Source organism: Capsicum annuum, chromosome 9, assembly GCF_002878395.1.
Source record: "Capsicum annuum cultivar UCD-10X-F1 chromosome 9, UCD10Xv1.1, whole genome shotgun sequence".
NCBI classification, from domain to species: Eukaryota; Viridiplantae; Streptophyta; class Magnoliopsida; order Solanales; family Solanaceae; genus Capsicum; species Capsicum annuum.
In genome coordinates, this window is record NC_061119.1 from 3,470,429 (window position 1) to 3,486,062 (window position 15,634).

Here is a 15,634-nt window from a genome sequence, read left to right on the forward strand (position 1 = left end):
CCCCCCCCCCCCCCCCCAAAAAAAGAGCTGAAACAGTACAAATATTACTAATAAAAACTTCATCATCTCAGATCTAAAGTTAATCGCCATTTAGCTATGGCGAAAATTACAGCTTTTTTTCTTCTTCTATGTATCATCTTTTTTTCGTCGTGTTACAATACTTTCGCTCTCTATGAAGATCAAGTTGGACTCATGGACTGGTAATTATTTTTAAATAATTATTTAAGTGATTTATTGTGTAGGAAACTGGTCAAAAATTAAATAATTTATTGTACTATGCCATTTAAATTGGTATAGAAGGAGTATTCAATTATATATTCAGATAAGTATTTGAGTGATTTTTTGTTGATAGAAAGAAGTAGTCTCTATGTTGTCAATTTATTTGGTACTTTTTGGATTTGAATTTAATTTATATATATATATATATATAGTTGTAGTAGCTTTTTAGATGATTTTGTGACCAAATTTATGGTACTGTGCAACATAAATTGGGACAGAGGGAGTATTCAATTATATGTTGAGATACGTGTTTGAGTGATTTGTTGATTGATATATGTGGTGCTTTTTTGGATTTCGAGATTCAAGCAAGTTTGTCTTTGAGTTTATATGTTTTGATGTCAGTTATAGTAGTTTTTGAGAAGATTTTGTAACCAAATTTATGCTCAAACTTAAACTGATCGACTCTCGAAAAATGAACTCCCAACATAAATTGGGAGACAGAGAGTATTCAATTGTATGTTGAGATAGGTATTTGAGTGATTTGTTGATTGATTTATGTGGTGCTTTTTTGGATTTTGAGATTCAAGCAAGTTTATCTTTGAATTTAATTTTATGCATATGTTATAATTTTTGTTATAGTAGTTTTTGAGAAGATTTTGTGACCGAATTTATCAAAAAGAATCCATGGTGGATTATCCTGCAAGCTTGGGAGCAATCAAGCAACGATGGTGAAGGCTGTGTACTGGAAAATCAGAGAAAGAGGAGAACAGAAACTTCCTTTATTGAAAATGAATTGCTCAAGTCCAAAAATATCTACAAGGTGTAGATATATACTTGGTAGCACTATGACAGCTGGCTACAGCTAGGATCTAACCAACTTAACAAAAAAAACTAACTAATTAACTAATATTACTAACTAACTAATCTTACTAAATCTGTAGTGAAACAAAGATAAATAATAATGTCAACTAATTAAGCCGAGTAATTTCAATACCCCCCTCAAGTTGGATGTGAGGGGTTTCACAGCCAACTTGGAGAGAATGTTGGATTGTTTGACACCAGTAAGAGCTTTAGTTAGTATATCTGCCAGCTGATCAGTTGTAACCACATGCTGCAGTGAAATTAGACCATCCTGCAATTTGTTCCTCACAAAATGACAATCAACTTCTATGTGCTTGGTTTTCTCTTGGAAGACTGGATTTCTAGCAATGTGTAAGGCTGATTGACTGTCACAATACACTGTAATAGGTCTAGAAAATGGAGCTTCAAGTTCTTGTAAAAGTCTATCTAGCCAAACAAGTTCACCAACAACCTTTCTTATTGATCTGTACTCTACTCTGCCTCTGCTGAGGAAAGAGAAATTGTTTCTTGCTTTTTAGACTTCTAACTGATAGGTGTTTGGCCCAAAAGAACAATGTAACCTGAAACAGACTTTCTAGAGTTCGGGCAAGCTGCCCAATCTGAATCATAGTAAGCTTGAACTGAGCAATCAGGTTGTGTACTCATGAAGACACCCAAGGTAGGATCAGCTTTGAGATATCTGAGCAGATGATAAGCAGCCTGCAAATGGGGTTCTCTAGGACCCTGCATGAACTGGCTGAGATGTTGAACACTAAATGCTATATCAAGCCTAGTGTTGACAAGAGAATTCAGCTTGCCAATCAGTTTTCTGTAGAAGGTTGGATCAGAAAGAGCAGCACCTTCCTTGGCTCTTAACTTGACATTGGGATCAAGTGCTGAAGACAAGCTGGAACAATGCAAACAACCATACTCCTTGAGAAGATCGAGGGTAAACTTTCTTTGAGATACAAGTACTCCTCCCTTTCCATACAATACTTCCAAACCTAAGAAATAATGAAGTTTACCAAGATCTTTGATTTTAAAAGTATCATGAAGAAGGTACTTCAGTTGCTGAATTTTTGAATGATCAGTCCCTGTAATAATCACATCATCGACATATACAACCACAAAAATGGAGGACTGAGGGGATTTTTTAAAGAACAAAGAGTAGTCATACATGGAATGGCTATAACCTTTAGAGAATAAGGCAGCAGACAATTTCTCATACCACTGTCTGCTAGAATTTTTCAAGCCATACAATGACTTGTTCAACTTACAAACCATGGAATGACCAGGAACTTCAAGTCCAAGGGGTAAATCCATATGGACTTCTTCATGAAGGTCTCCATGCAATAAAGCATTATTCACATCTAGTTGATATATGTCCCATCCTCTCTTGACTGCACAAGCTATCAATGTTCTTACTGTTGTCATGACAACAGGAGAGAGTTTTTTTATAGTCAATTCCTTCTTATTGAGTATATCCCTTTACTACTAATCTAGTTTTGTATCTTTCCACACTACCATCTGCTTTATGTTTGATCTTATAAACCCATCTACATCCTATACTCTTCTTTCCCTCAGGTAACTGAACAAGGTCCCAAGTGTTATTATTATGAAGAGCTTCAAACTCTTGTACCATTGCAGCTTGCCAGGCAGGGTAAAGGGAGGCCTCCTCATAAGACGATGGTTCACTATCATGACAGACATTGTCAACCAATTGAGGACTATCAGGACTAAAAATCTCAGGAGCAATGTGGCTGTTATTTGAAAAAATAGTGTTGAGGGACATGATTGAGGAGCGTGCTGCAGTGGAGGTAGATGGTGCATTATTTTTGTAAAGAAGGTAGGGTATAAATATAATCAGTGAGGTGAGGTGTTTGGGTATCTGATGGTTCCTTTGAGATCTTCTAGTTGGTAAATTGGTGTGTGATTCCTGTGGACTTGGTATTTCAGCTGTTGTATTGTTATCAGTTAAAGGTGATACAAGCTGCTCATGAGACAATTCAGTGCTTGTGACATCATTGTCTACAACATCATTCATCACAGTGGTTGTTTGCAATGTGTTATTTGTAGGAAGGTGATCAACAAAGGGTACTAATTGTAAAACTGAAGGAAAAGTGCCCTTGCGTGAAGGTAGTGTGAATGGAAAGACATTCTCATGAAAAATTACATCCCTGGAGACATGTATTTTCTTAGTTGTCAAACACAAGACCTTGTAACCTTTCACACCAAAGGGATATCCTACAAATACATGGGGACTGGTTCTAGGTTCAAACTTGTCCCTGTGTACCTTTGGAACAGTAGGGTAACACAATCATCCAAAGCTTCTCAAGCTAGAGTAATCAGGTGCCTTATTGTTTACTTTTTGCGGATGATGTAGTCCTAATTAATGAGACTCGTAGTGGAGTTAATGTTAAGTTGGAGGTTTGGAGGCAAACCCTTAAGTCTAAAGGGTTTAGGTTAAGTAGGTCCAAGATGGAATATTTAGAGTGTAAGTTCAGCGAGGTGTCTTATGAGTCCGATGTGGTTGTTAAGCTTGACACTCATTTTATCAGTAAGAGAGATAGTTTCAAGTATTTGGGGTCGATGATTCAGGAGAATGAAGAGATTGACGAAGATGTCACTCATTGGATTAGGGTAGGGTGAATGAAATGGAGGCTCGCCTCCGGTATCTTGTGTGGCAAAAAGGTACCTCCCAAACTTAAAAGGCAAGTTCTACAGAGTGGTGGTTAGACCGGCTTTGTTGTATGGGGCGGAGTGTTGGCCTGTTAAGAAGACCCACGTCCAGAAGATGAAGGCGGCGGAGATGAAAATGCTTTGTTGGATGTGTGGGTGTACTAGAAAAGATAGGATTAGAAATGAGGTTACTTGAGATAAGGTGGGAGTGGCTTCAGTGAAAGCCAAGATGAGGAAGCGAGGTTGAGATGGTTCGGTCATGTGATGCGAAGGAGCACGAATGCCCCAGTGCGGAGGTGTGAGAGGTTGGCTAGGGATGATTTCAAGCAAGGTAGACCGAAGAAATATTGGAGGAAGGTGATTAGACATGACATGAAGCAGCTTCAGCTTATCGAGGACATGACCCTGGATAAGAAGTTGTGGAGGAGGCGAATTAGAGTAGAAGGTTAGTCTGAGTTAGGATGTTGTATGTTTTGGTGTATACTTGAAGTATCTTGCTTTGGGTATTATTGAATATGTTAATTTCTGTTGTATTCTGTTTTATTACTATTCCTTATCTTATTTTAGATTGCTTTATTTTGAGTCGGGGGGTCTATCGGAAACAATCTCTATATCTCACATTTAAGGTAGTGGTATGGACTGCGTACACTTACCCTTCCCAGACCCCACTTGGTGGAAATATCCTAGGTATGTTGTTGTTGTTGTAATATATTATATTAAAAATTATATGTTCATATAGGTTAAAAATTATTTTTTTCGTATGTATACATTAAATTTTGAACACCCTAATCAGAAAATTTCACTTCGAATTTGACTAGCTATATATAGAGAAATAAGAATATGTTTTCTTTGTAACAACTGTTAATATTATCATTGATAATGATAGGAAAAATAACATTAATATGCACTTTAACTTATCATATTTATACAAATTTTCATCCTTACAAAGTAATTACAAAAATTCAACTATTTATGTATCTTCATTAAATATATCGGGAAGCTAATTATGTATCTTGATAGATCCAAAATTAAAAAGAACGTATTGAGAGCTCATTATGTATCTTTACGAGAAAAAATGTATCTTTATTGGATGTATTATATATCTCAACAGACTCAAAATAGAAAAAATATATCGGGAGCTAATTATATATCTTTGCAAAGAAAAAATGTATCTTGGTTGTATCAGAAGTTAATTATGTATCTCGATATACCTAAAATTGAAATTTTTTAATAATTATGCAAAATGTCGGAATTTATCTCGACATATTCAAAATTGAAATTTTTAATAATTATGCAAAATATCGAGAAATCATCTAGTACCGCTCTGAACTATGACCAAATTTGCTACGACACACTCCAATTTCACAAGGGTCCTATTACCCCTGAACTCAATTTTAGTATATTTTTGTCACTCTTTTTAGCTGATGCAGTACCTTTTCAGTTGGCGTAGAATCCTTAATGTGGGTGACAAAAATACGCTAAAATTGAATTAGGAGGTAATAGGTCCATGTGAAGTTGGAGTGTTTCGTAGAAACTTTGACCATAGTTCGAGGGTACTGGATGCTTATATATTAAGATTTTATAATTAAATTTTAAATTTAATAATAATATTAAAAAAGAAAAACTAGTAAAAGGCCAGCTAAAGTTAAAACTCATTGTGAACTCTTCAGTCCGCCCCACAAAAGAGCTGAAACACTACAAATATTAATAAAATTTCATCTCAGATCTAAAGTTAATCGCCATTTAGCTATGGTGAAAATTACAGTTTTTCTTCTTCTATTATTTATCGTATATTTTTCTTCGTGTTACACTACTTTCGCTCTCTATGAAGATCAAGTTGGACTCATGGACTGGTAAGTTTTAGGGGAAAGGACATGGCATGGCCATTTTTAAAAAAAATGGCCCACATTTGAAAAGGTGGACATACTGTAGCTAGTCGGCTAAATTAATTCCCTTTTTTAGTCATTTGGCCCAATTGGGCGCATGCAGTATCTATACTCAATTGATACACTTTTATACCACATTGATATGCTTTTATACTATATTGATACATTTTTTAAAAAAGAGAACGGAAATTCTATGCAAGCACATGCAGTCCCTATACCCAATTCATACTCTTTTATACCACATTAATACACTTTTATACTACATTGATACACTTACAGTGTCCATATACTCAATTGATACTCTCTTATACTAGATTGATACATTTTTAGAATGCATGTAGAAACTATATAGAGTCGTATAAAATATGTATCTAAATAATAATTGTAGTTAAAAATTGTATAGAATATGTATAAAAATGCTATAATTATTATATAGAATATGTATATATATAGAAACTGTATCATTATTATACATAAATATATATCTTTAACAATTGTATTTATAAAGCTATTTGGATACTTCCCTCTCCAATAATTTCTTTAATATGAATTACCAAAACAATTATCAATAGGAGTAACATGAATATAAAGAAACACAGGATACATCGGCAATGGGTCCGATATGCTACCCTTCGAAAAAATTTTATGCATAAAAAATACAGAAAGAATTAGAAGCATAAAGGAAATTTAATTAGCACAGTAAGTAACATACTGTCTCAATAGCATAAACCAGTCTACAATACATTCCTTGCTGCCTATATATATTCCTCGTCCCAATGAATGGCATTTCTACAAGTTGAGTTCCACGGATCTTATCAGACAACCATTGAAAACAGTATTTACTGATTGGTAAGGCATGAATGAACACAGGAAAAGCCCAGATGACGCATAAGAAAAAGGGAAAGCAAGAAGTGTTTTAACAATTAAGTGAAAAACAAACAAACAAAAAGAAATAGGAAGAACGAGGAATGCAACATTCAGGGATCATTTTGGTGGAAATGGCTATTATATGGTAATATGAATTTAAGGGCCATTTTAGTGGAAATACTTTGGCCGACAGGCCATTCTCGTCCTTTCCCCCTTATTGCTTAAAAATATTTTTAATTAATTATTTAACTGATTTATTGTGTAGGAATCTGGTAAAAAATTAAACAAATTAAATTATTCATTGTACCGTGCCAAATAAATTGGGATATAGGGAGTATTCAATTATATGTTTGGATAAGTGTTTGATTGATTTATGTGGTACTTTTTGGATTTTGAGGTTCAAGTAAGTTTATCTTTGAATTTAATTATATATTTGTGCGTGTGCATGTGTCTTTTAATTTTAATTACAGTAGTTTTTTAGAAGATTTTGTGACCAAATTTATGCTCAAACTTAAACTGATCGACTCTCGAAAAATGAACTTGCAACTTAAATTGGGAGACAGAGAGTATTCAATTGTATGTTGAGATAAGTGTTTGAGTGATTTGTTGATTGATTTATGTGGTACTTTTTTGGATTTCGAGATTCAAGCAAGTTTATCTTTGAATTTAATTTTATGTATATGTTTTAATTTTAATTATAGTAGTTTTTGAGAAGATTTTGTGACCAAATTCATCATCTTATAGTAGTTTTTAGAAGATTTTGTGTGTTTTAGAAGATTTTGTGACCAAATTCATGATCTTATTACTTATAGTAGTTTTTTTAGAAGATTTTGGGACCAAATTCATGATCTTATAGTAGTTTTTTAGAAGATTTTGGGACCAAATTCATGATCAAACTTGAACTGACCGACTCTTGAAATATCAACTTGCCACATAAATTGGAGACAGAGTATTCAATTATGTGCTTCGATAAGCATATGAGTGATTTGTTGATTGATTGTGTAGGCATCGACGAAAAATATATTCAATTATATAGCTGGATAAGTATTTGAGTGATTTGTGATTTTCGATTGGTTTAGGCATCAGCAAATAAATATTGAATTATACGTGATTTAACAATGAGAAAACGCACGTAAAGTATTTGAACTATTAGGTGTTTGCGTTTCCTACCTATACTATCGCTAAATGTTTATTGAAACACAGCTGAACTCTTGGTTGTTTGAGTTTCATACCTGAAATTTCAGGTAGGAAAAGTGAACAATTGATAGTTCAGGTGTGTTTCGATAAATATTTGGTGATGGTTTACGTAAGAAACTCACACACCTGGTAGTTCAGCTATGAAACTCAAGAAAAGAGATATTTAGGTGTGTTTTTGTCAGAGTGTTTAAGTGATTTGTGTAGGCATCAACAGAAAGATATTCAATTATATGTTCAGACAAGTATTTGAAAGATTTATGATGATTTTGTAAGGCATCAACAAAAATCAATTATATGTTTAGATAAGTATTGAAGTTCTCTGTAATTTACTGTGTAGGCATAAAAAAAAGGATTATTCATTTATATGTTCAGATTAGTATTTGAGTTATTTTTGATTTGTATAGGCACCAACAGTATATTGGAAAAGTGAAGAAGGCAGTGTTCCAAACACAGAAGGCTGGTAGGAAGCGTGTTGTGGTATCTACTGAAGAGAACGCGATCGCCGCTCTCGATCTTCGTCACGGCGAGATCTGTGAGTTTCTATGGAATTGTGTTTGTTGGAATTAAATGCTTTTATTATGTTTCATCCTCCGATGCGAATTTGTAGAATTGAAGCTTATCTGTTGTTTTTTTGCAGTTTGGAGGCTGATTTTGGGAGTCAATGATGCCATTGATGAAATCGATATCGCCCTGGGAAAATGTACTGCTTTTTTTGTTTCTCTTAGTACTAGTTAGTGTTGTCAAATTTAAGGGCGCTTAAGCCCTAAAGTGAGGCTCAAATCGTGTTGAGCACTTCACCTCACTTAATGTGTGCTTCAGTATGGTCATCAAGGTTCCAGGACATATTTTCCCTTGCCAATGAGAGCTGACTCTAAACAATTGATATTTAATTTCTTTGTCCATATATTTTTCATTCATGCTTATAACTATTAATCTTGGACTAAACATATATATTTGTGTTTTTTTAAAACCTTTGCGCCTTTTTTCATTAAAACTCACGCTTAAAGCCCCCACTGACCTTAGAGCTTTTTTCCGCTTTTTGCTCTTGATAACACTGATTTTGAGTGAAAAGGTTTACTCTTTGCGATGTTTGTTTCATGCTACTTGGATTACTTACTGAGACTAGGGTGCTAGTATCTTTTTGTTTGGTATAAAGTTTTGCCTTTATCTTGAGCCGGGGGTCTATCGGAAACCTCTCTACTTCTTCAGAGGTAGCGGTATGGACTGCGTACATCTTACCCTCCCCAGAACCCACTTTGTGGGAATACACTGGGTTTTTTGTTGTTGTTGTTGTATAAAGTTTTGCTGCACACTCAAGTGTGTGCTCTAGACACAATTAAGAAGAATTACAAGTATATGCTCCTTTTATTTGGTAAGCTAAGTGGTTTTGTTTAGGACTATGCCAAAAGAAATGACTAGCTTCGTCTCAGTTTGTCTTCATATTTATTTATTTGTTCGCTATGACATGGTAAAAAACAACAACTTGAGATTGTTGAATACGATGCCTCTGAATCATTAATCAGGGACCATGTCAAAGACCTTTTATGTAGATAAAGTTAGAAGGACAATTAGATCTATAATCCTTCACGTTACTTGGATTCTCTATATTTGTTTATTAGACATGAGTAAGCAGCATTAGTCTGTTAACGTCTCTGCTGTGAATAAAGAAAAAGTTCTCTGTCCTTACCACTGTCTAATTCTATTTAATTAGAGAACTGGGTGGGCTCAAGTTTAATCTGGTCATCTACGCTAAAACTTTAATTTAGGCGATTTTTATGAAATTTTTCCTAGCTTGATGCACCTTAAGTCTTTGGAGGAAAGGATGTGCAACTTAATATTGTTGGTGGAGCAAATATTCACAATAAATGCTACGTGTTGTAATATTATAATATTATTGGAACAGGAACTGAATGCTAATAGCTACTGTACTTTTTATTTCTTTTCAGACGTTGTCACCCTATCATCAGGAGGAAGTGTCTTAAGAGCTTGGAACCTTCCTGATGGACAGATGATATGGGAGTCATTTCTTCTTGGATCAAAGCCTTCAAGATCATTGTTGTTGACTCCAGTAAGTGCAAACAATTCTGATTTACTATTTATCCCTATTACAAATATTTGTGAAATGTGTGTGACACCAAAAACTTACTCTTTGCATGTCCCGACTTAGAGATGGTTTTATGTAGTAATTTCCGAACATACTTGAAGAAAATGTCATTTGCCATCTTGACAAAGAGGCTGATATGTCAGTGAGAATGATATACAAACCTTTTATTTTTCTCCTTTCAGACAAATTTCGGAGCTAACAAGGACAATGTGATTCTGGTATATAGCAATGGTTGCCTGCATGCTGTTTCAAGCATTGACGGTGACATCCTCTGGAAGAAGGATCTAGCACAGAATGGGTTAGGGATCTTCACAAGACTAATTTACTGCTCTTTTGAACTAAATTTATGAAAAGGTCCATCTAATCTGTAGTTTCCTTGATTGCAGCATGGACGTTCAACATTTGGTTCATCCTGAAGAAAGCGACACAATATACACTTTAGGAATTGGTGATACCCAGTTTGAAGCATATGTAATCAGTGTTAGAAATGGTGAAGTGCTGAAGCACAGTAACATGGAATTTCCTGGTGGATTTTCTGGTGATCTGTTATTACCTACCAGTGACAAAGCAGTCGTGCTTGATTCATCTGGATCAACTTTAGTCTCTATAAGCTTTGTTGGCGGAGAAATTAAATTTCAAAAGTTCCAGATTTCTGATCTTCAGGGTTACTCAGGAGTAGCAGTATTATTACCTTCCAAACTTGCAGGAATGGTTGCTGTAAAAATCGATAGATCTTTGTTGTTTGCTAAAGTGAAAGCTGAAGGCACACTGGAGGTAGTTGACACAGTTCCTGGTGTTGAAGCTGTAAGCGATTCTTTGACTTTTGCTGATGGCCAAACCGCTTTTGGACTAATTCAGCAAGATGGCGGTAAAATTCAACTTACTGTTAAGTCTAGTGATGATTGGAAGAGCCATTTTCTCAAGGAAAGTATTGAAGTAGACCAACAAAGGGGACTTGTGCACAAGATCTTCATCAACAACTATGTTCGAACAGACCGAACTTATGGATTTAGGGCATTGATTGTCATGGAAGACCATTCACTATTGTTGTTACAACAAGGTGCCGTTGTCTGGAATAGAGAAGATGCACTTGCATCTATTATAGATGTAACAACCTCGGAGTTGCCCGTACAAAAGGATGGCGTCTCTGTTGCAAAAGTGGAGCACAACCTCTTTGAGTGGCTTAAGGTATGAAGCATGTGAAAGTGTTTAGATTTGGTATATAACAAAAGAATCATGATTTTCCCAAACGTAAAATCTAGCTTGTAACTTATGCAGATCTCTTTATTACTGTTCTAAGAAAAGAACATGTGATAGTTTTTGATTTAGTTACTTCTTTTTTCTTCTTTTCTTATGGGCGTCATGTGAAATTCCGTTATGTGGCAGTTCAAGAAAGTTTCATGTAATCAGTTGTCATTATATTTTAGGTCCTAATATCTGGTACAGGAATTTGAATTCTTGGTGCTTGCTTACCATAGGCATAGCCGCGTAATAAACATAAACATTGAAGTGCGGATTTCGATTTGATGATAACTTTGGTATTGTTTTTTCTCTATTTTGTTTACTATCTGATTTTTTTCACTTCCTCATTGTTTTCGTGGGAAGGGACATCTGCTGAAACTAAAAGCGACTTTAATGATTGCAACTCCCGATGATTTAGCAGCCGTTCTGCAAATAAGGTTACAAAGTGCTGAGAAAAGCAAGATGACCCGAGACCACAATGGATTTAGGAAGCTACTCATTGTACTTACACGAGCAGGGAAACTGTTTGCACTTCACACGGGAGATGGTCGAATTGTTTGGTCTCGACTACTGACTACTTTCCGTAAATCAGGAACTTGTGAAAGTCCAAGGGGGCTCAAGTTATATCAGTGGCAGGTGCCCCATCATCATGCATTAGATGAGAACCCATCAGTCCTTGTAGTTGGTACATGCGGGCATAATTCAGATGCATCTGGTATTCTCTCCTTTGTTGATGCATACAAAGGAGAGGAACTTAATTACTTAGCACCTACTCGTTCCATTGCACTAGTTATTCCTCTGCCGTTTACTGATTCAACTGAGCAGCGTCTACATCTAATAATAGATGCTGAGGGGTATGGCCATCTGTACCCTAGAACTCCTGAGGCAGTTGACATTTTTCAAAAGGAGTTGGGAAACATATATTGGTATTCAGTTGATATAAACAATAATCTCCTAAAGGGGCATGTGGTGAAGAAAAATTGCAAAGAGGAGATAGCTGATGACGGCTACTGCTTTGAATCGAGTGACCTTTGGTCTGTTGTATTCCCCTCAGATTCAGAGAAGATCATTGCGACTTCAACCAGAATATTAAGTGAGGTAATCTTTTGCTTCTGTCTTTAAAAGTTCATTGCATCTTGAGCAAAGAAAATTAAGTGAGGTGTCTTGGTTAAGTTACCGCATATTGTGCTGCTGAACCTTCAGATTGTATTTTAATCTTCTTCTTTCTCTTGCGTCTTGTTGTTTTCAGGTTGTTCATACACAAGCTAAAGTTAACGCTGACCAGGATGTATTGTATAAATATATATCTAAGAATGTGTTGTTTCTGGCCACTGTTACTCCTAAAGCAATGGGTAACATTGGATCAGTGACCCCTGATGATTCCTGGCTTTATGTTTATCTTGTTGACACAATAACTGGCCGAGTGCTGCTACGTATGTCTCATCATGGCTGTCAGGGCCCTGTACATGCAGTAAGTTATCCTTGGCTGAAAACCGTAATACTAAAATAATTTTTGCTTGTGAGGATAGTAGCTTTCTATCTTGATGTTCTTTTCTACTAATAAGTTACCAAGTATCGTGACACACCTCTCTATGTGAAGGTATTTAGCGAAAATTGGGTTGTCTATCACTACTTCAACCTCCGTGCACACAGATATGAGATGTCTGTTGTTGAGATCTACGATCAGTCTCGCGCGGTATATTTTTCCACCGATTTTAATCTTTCTGTTTGGTCTCTATAACTCTTAATTTTTTGTTTCGGTAACCCTTATTTTTTCTCTGTGTAAGTAACCCTTGTTTTCCATTCATAAATATTTGTAGGACAACAAAGATGTCCTGAAACTTGTTCTGGGAAAGCATAATCTTAGTGCACCTGTCTCTTCCTACGCGCGTCCTGAAGTCATGACCAAGTCTCAATCTTACTTTTTCTCACATAGCGTGAAAGCAGTAGCAGTTACCTCAACAGCAAAAGGCATCACTTCCAAACAGCTGCTTATTGGCACAATTGGTGATCAGGTACCAATCACAATGCTTTTAGCTTTATTTTCATGCTATTTTCTCTTGGTTAATTGGACTTGTCATTTGTTATTTGGCTTTATCTCTTTTGTGGTAGGAGTCCCATTGCAAGAATATCATTCTTTATATTTGTTCAACAATGACAGCAGCATTCCTTCCATGCTATCTATCTTAGACATTTCATGCTCCATCTGTTGGTATAATGCAGGTTTTGGCACTTGACAAGCGTTTTCTTGATCCTCGTCGAACATTGAATCCTACTCAAGCTGAAAAGGAGGAAGGGATTATACCTCTTACTGATACACTGCCAATCATGCCACAGGTGAGAGCTGCCTTTTTAATCTTGCCCCAAAGGAAAAACACATTACATTTTGCTTATCGATGAAATAGTTGAGGGATGGCCTTGGCTCAGCGGTAAGCTTGCTTACCGTGGTGTGCCAGGGTCGGGGGTTCGAAACGCCCCTCCAGCGAAGCTGGGGTGAGGGCGCGTACGTCAGGCCCGGAGTGGTCCCCCCCCTCCCCGACACCTACGGAGTAGGTATGAACCGGGTCGTCCCTTATCGATGAAATAGTCCTTTACACCGAATGTTTTAATAGACATTTTGTTTATCAAAGAAATAGTCCTTTACACCGAGATTTTTAATAGATGGAACGGCATAGTCACAAAATATTTTCATTATGTGTATTTAAATGCGTCGAATTGTATAGCTGCTTGATTGAAATGACAAATTCGGAGAATCTGTATTTCTTGACCTATCTACTCGTTTGTCCCGACTGGAGTGAGAACAAGAGGGGCTGGAGGAGGGGTAGAAGTAGAGGGTGTGGGCCATTTCAATTCAGTCTATTGGTAAGGAAGTAAAATGGTTGGGTACCTTTCTTTTTCTTGTTAAAGAGTTGGGCACTCGTTTTCATGTCGGATTTTTCAATAACTGGAAGGGAAGGGAGTATATTACATTTGCTTCAATTCAAACTTTACCAAAATACTGCAAAGAAAATCATAAATAATTCACCAAGGGGAAGTGGCAGTTCTACTCACAAATGTAGTGTTGAGTAACCAAATTTATTAGCATCTTTTCTTTGTAGAGCCTGTTGACCAGAATCTCATAGCAGGGCCAGCCAAGAGGACGTAGTGAGTCATCATAATAATCCTAGTTAGTGGTGCTGTTTCTCAAAGAAGAGCATTTTGAATCATAAACTAGACAAACGAGCTAGTGTTTTGAAGCATTTGATATTAAATCTGCTTCTAGACTAGGAATATTGAATACTGATATTTAGTACCATATTGCACATCAAGAACGTGTAGGCATCTAGTCCGAGCTAGTTCCTCTCTCGATAATCATATCATTTAAAGAAACCTGTTATCTTTTCCACTCTAGATCACGAGACTTGTTTGGTCTTTTGTGAAGCTCTCTCTTGTTCTAATTTTTAGACTTTGTTACACTTCTACGCCTTTAATGCCTTTTTTCCCCGGCGAGGACCAAGTGTAGATCGAGTCACATGTTTACCCGTTGGCACAATGTAGATAGGAGAACTTATATGCTACTGTATATGCAAGTTCTTTGATCAAACAGAGATTTGTATCCACGTCTCTTTTCTTTACGTAGTTCTCATTACCTTTTAAATTTAATATAGTCACATTCAAGTCACATGTGTACAAGTTGAAACTAGTAAAACTAAGTTATACCATATAGAAATACAAGACTCGTATACATGTGAATATATTAGTATAATTTTATATCGAGTCACATACATGTATATGGCTCTTCATATTGATTTGCTTGTTGCTCTCACAGGCTTACGTTACACATGCCCTCAAAGTGGAAGGTCTTAGAAGCATAATAACTATACCAGCAAAGCTGGAGTCAACCACTCTCGTCTTTGCTCATGGAGTTGATCTCTTTTTCACTCGCCTCGCCCCTTCAAAGACATACGACTCTCTCACCGATGATTTCAATTATGCGTTGCTCCTCCTTACCATAGTCGCCCTAGTTATAGCCATTTTTGTAACGTGGATTTGGTCCGAGAAGAAAGAGTTACAAGAGAAGTGGAGATGAGCTTGTTCAACCAACAATTTGAAACGCGAATCTTTGGCAGTTACCCTTTGATCATTGTATTGTTTTGGCACTTTAATTTATCTTCTCAGTCTAGGAAGTTAGGACTTTAGCTGTATTTTTAGTAATTTTGTAAAATTTTCCCTCTTTTCAGTTTTTTTCTGTAGGGAAGAAAATTTGTTAATTGATATTTCATTTTGGTGGTGGCACCAGGCATCAGATACAAATATTCACACATAATTAAGTTGTCAACAGTACCAAATTTTGATATTACAATAATGTAACTTGTACCATTGTGGGCTTCCCATAATGCTGCTGCTCTTTTTTATTTTTTTGAAATGGTAGATATAGTGCTTAATATAGGCCTTCCCATCCTGCTATATTTTCAAAAAGAACTTTTTTCACTTTTAGAATAGCATACGACATATCCAGTGAGTTCTTGCAAGTTGGGCCTCGGAAGGTAGATTGTACGTAGTCTGTAATACTATCTCGTGCCGCTAGAGAGGACCCTCAGCCCAAGTGCATCCCGAGTGT

The 15,634-nt window shown here is 36.2% G+C and overlaps 1 protein-coding gene across 2 annotated transcripts; it reads left to right on the top strand.

Moving 5' to 3' along the window:
* Positions 1-15,410, top strand: LOC107843154 (ER membrane protein complex subunit 1). Of its 2 annotated transcripts, none has more exons than XM_016687349.2 (12): positions 1-200; positions 8,093-8,220; positions 8,326-8,388; positions 9,635-9,756; positions 9,975-10,090; positions 10,179-10,980; positions 11,398-12,132; positions 12,284-12,505; positions 12,635-12,730; positions 12,855-13,049; positions 13,258-13,371; positions 14,843-15,410. In XM_016687349.2, the coding sequence occupies exons 1-12, from the start codon at positions 97-99 to the stop codon at positions 15,101-15,103; spliced, it is 2,958 nt and encodes a 985-aa protein (XP_016542835.2). In that variant the 5' UTR covers positions 1-96; the 3' UTR covers positions 15,104-15,410. The 2 variants fall into 2 exon arrangements, with proteins under 2 accessions (XP_016542835.2, XP_016542834.2); XM_016687348.2 differs by lacking the exon at positions 1-200 and adding an exon at positions 5,461-5,591.
* Positions 15,411-15,634: the final 224 nt, after the last annotated feature.